The sequence below is a fragment of the Ostrinia furnacalis genome, unplaced genomic scaffold (assembly GCF_004193835.3).
Source record: "Ostrinia furnacalis isolate ACB-3 unplaced genomic scaffold, ASM419383v2 OfSCF7680, whole genome shotgun sequence".
Lineage (NCBI taxonomy): Eukaryota > Metazoa > Arthropoda > Insecta > Lepidoptera > Crambidae > Ostrinia > Ostrinia furnacalis.
Genome location: NW_021137919.1, coordinates 710,566 through 719,562, shown reverse-complemented (window position 1 = coordinate 719,562; position 8,997 = coordinate 710,566). Strand labels below are relative to the sequence as shown.

Below are 8,997 nucleotides of genomic sequence, written 5' to 3'. Positions count from 1 at the left end.
AGGGGCCGCGTTTTCGCTCGTAGAGGCGACGGCGCGCAGGTTTTCCAGCTGCGCTCTATGGAGGACGTTGTGAGGGTGTTCGGCTCCCCGGCGCAGTGACTGGCGGTCGACTGTAAAATAATAAAAATATTTACTAAGTCACACATTCTTTGTAAAAATAGTATCAAAGCATCTTTTGCTAACAACTGGCTTACCCAAAATTTGTTTTGTATGCTTCATTTATCGCTTTTTTGTCTCGTTGTTGTTGGTTCGGTACTGATAATTCCCAGCGGTGATACAATTTCACACTATCACAGGTTGTTCCAATGTAGGATATTGCTGAGAAAAAAGAAACATAATTTTAAAGACTACATCTCTATTCTAAATATTAACTTTTTCAAATTAATTTTATTTTTGTATTTGAGTAGTGTATTTACACATAAAGAACATCTCATTGGGGCAGTTCAATGTTGTTTTTATAATGTACAAACATCACAGGCCTTGGGTTAAAGAATTTATTGGTCGGTTTTTTCAATGCGGGATCTCTCTGTACTAAACAGGAGGAATTTATAGTAGCAATGAATGACTTGGCTCCGGATATAATGGCTGTAAACGAGACCTGGCTGAGGGCTGGGGAGGGGGACAGGGCTCCTAAACTAACTGATTACCGACTGAGACATACCCCGAGGCCATGCCACATTAGGAGAGGCCGAGGGGGTGGGGTAGGTTTCTACATCCGGAGAGGTATAAATGTGAAATCTTGTTCTCATCCCAGCACTACAGAATCGGTGGAGCAGATGTGGATTTCTACACGCATTCTCAATCAGGTCATAGTAGTCGGCACAGCTTACAGGCCACCTTGGCAGGATCCGGAGTTGTTTCTTGATGCGGTATCTGAGTCTATTGCCTCATTCACTTGGGCGGATGGACTAATTTTGACTGGAGACTTTAATATAGATCTGCTTGATGGAAGCGGTCGGAGATGCAGGGAGCTTGTGCAATGCTTACACAGTCAAAACCTCAAGCAATTAGTGACTGAGCCAACTCACTTCACAGACCATAGTGAGACTCTGATTGATGTGATTTGTACAGATTTGCGAGCACTGCGGGTATCAGTGAGGCATTCTCCGGATCTGGGAGGGCACGCCATGCTTTCGGCAGAGTTCAGGATCAAAACTGAGAAAATCAGTCCCCGATGGGTCACATACCGGCCTTTCAAGGACATAGTCCTGGAACAACTAGAACGGGACCTAAACACCATCGATTGGAGTGGTCTTAGACTTAACTGTCTTAACCACGTAGACCAGCTCGTGGAGGCCTTCACACAGTGTGTCATGGGATTGATGGACTTGCATGCTCCAATAAGAACACGTAGGTTCAAACAACCCCCGCATCCCTGGATCACTGATACCATCAAGGGGATGATTCGTGTCAGAGATGACTATCACAAAAAGTTCCGGCAACAGAAAACCTCAGACCTCAAAAACAGTTACAAAACCATGAAGTACCTAGTCTTGAATGCAATTGAACGTGAGAAGACCTGTTTTTTTACTAGGCAAATTAACAATAATTTGAGCAACTCAAAACAGCTCTGGAGGAATCTAAAAAACACTATTCTGCCAACCAGAAAGAACTTTGATGACCTGCCCTCTTCGTTCAGCGACCCAGATTTGATCAACACACACTTCCTGAATGTGCCAGGTGAAAACAGAGTTACAATATCACAATTGACCTTTTATGAGCATCATAGGCACAGTAACGCTGCCACCTTCTCACTACTCACAGTTAGCGAGGACTTAGTCCTTAAGACCATTAGGGGTCTGAGATCAAACGCACAGGGTAGTGATGGTCTTACTCTCGACATGATTTTGCTCACTTTGCCTTACTCGCTGGGGGCTATTACTGCAATGGTCAATCGGTCGATACTGGACGGCGTATTTCCAAAGCATTGGAAGGTTGCAGTTGTGAGACCGCTACCCAAGACAAGTCAGCCTATCACAGTCCAGGATCTCCGACCTATAAGCATCTTGCCGTGCCTTTCTAAAATATTAGAAAGAGTAGTGTGTAACCAACTTACTGACTATCTTGAAGCACATGACATCCTCCCTCATTATCAGTCTGGCTTTCGGAAAGGGCACGGCACGACAACTGCACTGGCGGATGTGGTCGATAACTTGCTGGTTGCTCAAGATCGGGGGATGCTAACAATTCTCACACTACTGGATTTTTCTCGGGCTTTCGACTCAATTAATACTTCTCTGCTGCTATCCAAACTAACCTATTACGGCCTCGACAGTGGTTCGGTTAAGTGGTTCCACAGTTATTTAACCCAGCGACTGCAATGTGTGGAGTTGAGGAGGGTGGACGGCACTTCGCTGAGGTCTCAACCTCAAATGGTTACTCGTGGGGTTCCTCAAGGGTCCATTCTGGGACCAATCCTGTACATCCTATACAGTGCCGACATCACTAACACCATCACAAGTTGTCATCACCATCTGTATGCTGATGATTTACAGGTGTACCTCTCTTTTGCACCAGCTGACTTTGCCGTTGCTGTGGCTAAGGTGAACAAGGATCTGAACAGCATCTATGACTGGAGCGGCTCAAATTGTTTAACCATCAACCCCAAAAAGTCCCAGTTCTTGGTTATAGGGACACCAAAAAGCATTGCCAAACTCAAAGATGTAACTCTAAACATTAATATAGACGGAGAACCTATCGCAAGGGTTGACACAGCCAGAAATCTGGGACTTGTTATGGACTGTAATCTGAAATTTGAAAGTTACGTAGCTGAGTGTGTTAGAAATAGTCTTTATCGGCTCAAACTCCTGTACAAGCTGAGACCCTACCTGAGCGAGAGACTCAGAATTCTACTCTGTGAGTCCTTGGTCCTCAGCAGGTTTAATTACTGCGACTCTGTCTATGGTCCGTGCCTTTTGTCAAGAACATCCAAACTTATCCAGAGAGTGCAGAATGCATGTGCGCGGTTTTGTTTTTCGGTTCCGCCTCGCTCTCACATCACCCCTTATCTTAATGCCGCAAATATGATGAAGATGGAGGCACGTAGGAGACTTCATTTAGCCACCTTGATGTTTGGAGTCATTACTACAAAGAAACCTAAATACCTGTTCCTAAAGCTGGAGTGGGTCTACAGCGGATATCCAAGGAGGCAGTGCACCCACGTCTTTGCCACTCCAAGACATCGCACTGTAGCATTTCGAGGCTCCTTCAGATTCGCTGCGTCGCGGTGCTGGAACGACCTGCCGCCGCCATTGCGTGCCCTGCTTGTCAGAAACACCTTTAAAACTAATGTAAGGAAACACTTTATCTCACTGCAAAAGACGAGTGGCGCAGATGCACTTACAAGGGGATGTTCACGTTCACGTGACGTTGGCAGGCGTGTCCCAGCATAAATATTTCTAGCGTCCGGTTGAGCTTCGACTGACGGTTTCACCGGCTTTTTGGCGCACCCTAAAAACAATCCTTCCATTATGAAATTGGAATGGAACGAGAGAACATAGTTGGTTCTATCAATCAGATAATGCTTACCGGGTAGTGCGGTGCGGCGTGTTTGCCGGGCTGGGTATAGGCGAGCGGGGTGGATCCAAGCGCAACATTCACTCTTCCTGCTGTCGCTTGCCGTAATTTCAATAATAAGGCGCTTTTCTCGCTTTATTACGTGGCAAACACATGGCATAAATGGCGTTGAGAGATGGTCTCGTTAAAACTCGTTAAAATTTGTAAAATTAATGGCTGTCTTATCATAATTAATTTGCTGGGTAACCTTTCTTTTTCTCCGTGACAGTCTTTTCTTCTTTTAACTTTTTTTTTTTTTTTTTTTCCATCGCTTTGGGAACTGTCATTTTGCCACTGCTGTCGTATATTTAATCGTGGCATTAAAAAGTTGCTATAATGCGATCTTTATCTATATTTAAGCATTCTCTAATAAAATAAAATGTCCGGAGACGTTAACTTTTAAAAGACATAAACTTTTAAAAACCATTGTCTCAAATTGCTCTTCGTATGTCTTTGTTTGGAATAATTAATCATCTTAAATATTTACACACTGGAGTTATCAAGCCGATTTTTTTTTTTTTCTGTTGTGTTCGCCCTTCAGAGTTGATCATCCTCTCCATGCGGATTTAACCCTGATGGTCGGCAACTTATCAGGCAATCGCTGTTGAGGCGGGACGCACCTACTAATTCTCTGGATATGTTAATGACATCTTTCTCACATAGTACATACTAATATTATACAATATACTTAAAGTGTAAAATCATGGTTGTAATTCAAATTCAGCTCATTTATTGGAATACTCAACGGACAAATTCAATTATTCTGGTGTTAGTTACAGTACAGTACTCTCAATGGTTACCGTTTGACTTTATCTATACTGTTATATCAGGATATTACTACTAATGACTGTATCAAAAGTTTTCTCAAAAGCTTGTTTCGCCTCAGACCGCCTAAATATGACACTACTTGGTATTAAATTATCATTTCCGTAAAAAAAAAAAAAATTACAGTTAAGTGTATACCTCTTCTAGTTCTGGTTTCTGCACAGATAATGAATACTCCGAGTTTATTTATTGTATCCAGACTAAATATAAATTAAAAAGTAGGTAGATGAAATTGATGAAAACATTAAAACCGGACTCGATTAATTTTAACAACCATTTATTTATTATTGTACCTATATATTATTACCGTACATTATGGAAAACCTTGTACTATGCCCAGCCTCAACACTTAAATCTTACATTGACAGGACTATTGGTATACGCACAGATGATAATCTTTTTATACAAAGAAGCACATGACATCCTCCCTCGTTATCAGTCTGGCTTTCGGAAAGGGTACGGCACGACAACTGCACTGGCGGATGTGGTCGATAACTTGCTGGTTGCTCAGGATCGGGGGATGCTAACAATTCTCGCACTACTGGACTTTTCTCGGGCTTTCGACTCAATTAATATTTCTCTGCTGCTATCCAAACTAACCTATTATGGCCTCGACAATGGTTCAGTTAAGTGGTTCCACAGTTATTTGACCCAGCGACTGCAGTGTGTAGAGTTGAGAAGGGTGGACGGCACTTCGATGAGATCTCAACTTCAAATGGTTACTCGCGGGGTTCCTCAAGGGTCCATTCTGGGACCAATCCTGTACATCCTATACAGTGCCGACATCACTAACACTATCGCAAATTGTCATCACCATCTGTATGCCGATGACTTGCAGGTGTACCTCTCTTTTGCACCGGCTGAATTTGCCGTTGCTGTGGCTAAAGTGAACAAAGACCTGAACAGCATCTCTGACTGGAGCAGCTCAAATTGTTTAAAGATTAACCCAAAAAAGTCCCAGTTCTTGGTTATAGGGACACCCAAAAACATTGCTAAACTCAAAGATGTAACTCTAAACATTAATATAGACGGAGAACCTATCGCAAGGGTTGACGCAGTCAGAAATCTGGGACTTGTTATGGATTGTAATCTGAAATTTGAAAATTATGTAGCGGAGTGTGTAAGAAATAGTCTCTATCGGCTCAAACTCCTGTACAAGTTGCGACCCTACCTGAGCGAGAAACTCAGAATTCTACTCTGTGAGTCCTTGGTCCTCAGCAGATTTAATTACTGCGACTCTGTTTACGGTCCGTGCCTTCTGTCAAGAACATCCAGACTTATCCTTATGATTTTTAATATCGACAGAAGTAAAAATAACTTTGACGATGTAAATAATGCACTAACAAGAGTTTTAAGTTGGTTCACTACAAATAATTTACAACTCAATGCAAAGAAAACAAAATGTATAAAATTCTCTTTGCCTAACGTAAAAACAGTTAGTACTCAAATAGAACTTAATAATAATGCAATCGATCTGGTAGACTCTACTGTATTTCTGGGAATTACCCTGGATTCAAAACTCCAGTGGGGCCCCCATNCTATGACATAATGTTTTGATTTAAAGTGAAAAATAGGTTAAGGTGCGGCGGGGGTGGCCCTTGGGCCACCCCTAAGCCGCCTATATAGTTTTATACACACATAAATGACCTCATATTAATCACATTTACCAAATCATGCGGTAATTATTCATAATAACCGGCGATTATTCATAATTTTCACATTTATCACTTTGACCGTAACATATACATGTATATCAAAATAGCGTATCGGTTATAAATTAGAACGGTTTTGAGTGAATTGGCCGTGAAGAGTCCTAATAATTACAACTATAACTAAGCAATTTCAAGTAAATCCTATCCTTCTGTGATAAACTGAATTTCACGCGGGCGAAGTAATGGTCAAAACCTAGTTTTAAATAATCAAAACACACAGAACCGCGGGCAGAGGCTAGTTAGAGACGCCATTGTCCCCCGCACGCCTGAGCAAACGTACCACAATGGGCGGACTTAGGGAATTAACGCGACGTTCATGGATACTGCACATTTTAGAAATTAAACCACCACTATGAGCATAGAATCTACAGTATTATTATAACTGTGAGACATTTGTTTTTGGTAAGTTAAGTGATCGTACTGTGTGCCTACCATGAGTTTACGTTAGGTGAGCTCGCTAGCGAATACGTCAAAAAATTCTATGAAGATTTTATTTCTTGAAAGTAGCCACTAGGGGCGCTGCACAATATGTCATACATTTAAATGTCATTTTTTACGCAGTCGCTAGCGAGCACACCTAACGTAAACTCATGGTTGGCACACTGAATCGCAAAGTGTTTAAGTATTTTGTATGAGTGTGTCTGAGACAAGAGCAGAATAAAAATAACAATTAACTAACACTGTTTTGTTATTACCGAACATAATTTATTGTTCGACAGTAACTGAAAAATAAAATCATTTTTTATCACTGATTTTACAACATTTATGATTTCTGATAAATGATGTTTCATTATTTTGAATTTGATAGCGCGCATTAAGGATTATTCATAATTATTTATGAAAACATTTTTATACAACCAATACAATATATTTTAGCTTTGAAAAGAATAATGTCCTTAAAAATACTTTTATTTTTGAACTTAGATGTAGTTACTCTATCTTTAACTCATCCCATTTCTCAAAAGGGGCTTACCGACCCCATAATATGTAATTATCTACAGTCAACGTGGGTACGTAACTCAACATGTCCCTATTAATCAACAATCGAGAGCAATTACCAGGGATCAAAAGGGATCGTGGTATCGATATTTCACAAAGGACCCCAGGGCCAGAGATGACAAATCGGGGATCAGTAAAACTTAGATTGATCTTAATCTAAGTAAGGTTATTGAAACAGTTTGCGATTCCTTAAGGACACGAATATTAGATGAATGATGACAAATTGTATTAAATAATACTTGTTTCGTATGAAAACAAGATAAATTAACTTTCTTAACTGAAGGATCAAGGGTTAAAAGAAAGTCATTGCAATGTTTTAGAACTTTCGTTTAATGAATTTTGACACCGCGGGATAACCCAAGACAGTGCCATCTAGTTTTTAAAATAGTAATTAACTATAATTACTTCAAGGACTTCAAAGATGCGGCCTCGAACAGGCACTCACCCGTATTCACAAACGATGCTTGCTTAAGTGAAGCAGCAAATCGAACGCACAGCGTTGAATATAGCTCTGTGATTGGTTCGTGCGTGCGTGACCCTGTGCGACCTGTGCGTCCATGCGCACTTTGAGACCTCATAGTAACGTTTGTGAATACGGGCGACAGTGTATAATATTTATTTAGTTATTCCAATAGACATCATCAACAAACTTCGCATTTTACATCTATAGTCACTTACCGACAAAATTATGAGTCGAACGCTCTTTGAAACAATCAGATCGCAAAATACTGATTTAATTTATTCCCAAAACTTATCCGAAAGAGAAATTTGCCAAATTTCACACTAGAACAATGTTAGAATAATAGATGGTGAATCGTATGGATTTACATATTTATGAGGGATCCTTCCAGAGGTATTAAATGTTAGTCAATAGTCGGCACGAGAAGTCCCAGTGAGACCGCAATCCTCATAATTTATCCAATTGTAATAGGTATTTACATCAATTAGAATGTCTTTTGTATGAGTCCTTATAATTATTTGTACAGTCGACAGCATATCAGACTATCCATTTTTGTTGGAAAATAGTATCCTACTAATATTATAAATGCGAAAGTTTGGATGTCTGGATGTCTGGATGGATGTTTGTTACTCTTTCACGCAAAAACCACTGAACGGATTTTGATGAAACTTTACAGTATTATTGTGTATAACGCAGAATAACATTATACTATAATTTATGACGATCTATGACAAACGAAATTTCACCCGGGTGAAGCCGCGGGCAAAAGCTAGTCGGTTATAAACTTCGATCAACAATACCAACTAGATATTTATCCATCGTCTACCCAACTACAAAATTAAATAACGGCGCACTTGAGAAGTGAGTTCTTATCGCCAACTCACAGTTAGCGGGGTGCATGGGAATTTTAAAGACTAAGGCTGAGTTGCACCATCAAACTTTAATGGTAACTATGACGATAACCAGTGCTTTTTGTATGGAGTTTGACAAATTTTTGACCTTTGTCAAAGTTATATACTTACGATCAAAAGTATGGAATCACCCCTTTGTGTTCCGAGCGGTCTTAAGAACTGAATGACTATGTATTGTATGTATCTATGGTATCAATTTAAAGTTTATAATATCACCTTTAAAATGGTACCATTTTTTATTGAACTTCTATTAGTCATTTAGTTCTTATGATCGCTCGGAATAAATAGGGTGATTCCATATTTTTGCTCGCGAGTGTAGTAAGATGGTGCAACCCAGCCTAAAAATATTAAATTATCAAAGATTACAAACTACAGTGATTAACTATTCGCAAACTATTACAAAAAAATAAACAAACTTTTATAAACATCCTGTACCTACCGGTTCTGAATCATACTAATTATTTTTAATATGATAGTTACTGATTTTTGATAAATTCTTTAAATACATTTTTTATCAAAGGATTAAAATATTTTT

General features: G+C 39.8%; 1 protein-coding gene across 1 annotated transcript; it reads right to left on the bottom strand.

The window, feature by feature from the left end:
- Nucleotides 1-213: 213 nt before the first annotated feature.
- On the bottom strand, nucleotides 214-4,057 carry LOC114365915 (uncharacterized). Its single transcript, XM_028322630.1, has 4 exons — nucleotides 3,529-4,057; nucleotides 3,344-3,450; nucleotides 3,105-3,260; nucleotides 214-318 (listed from the first exon to the last, which is right to left on the bottom strand). The coding sequence occupies exons 1-3, from the start codon at nucleotides 3,674-3,676 to the stop codon at nucleotides 3,111-3,113; spliced, it is 405 nt and encodes a 134-aa protein (XP_028178431.1). The 5' UTR covers nucleotides 3,677-4,057; the 3' UTR covers nucleotides 214-318; nucleotides 3,105-3,110.
- Nucleotides 4,058-8,997: the final 4,940 nt, after the last annotated feature.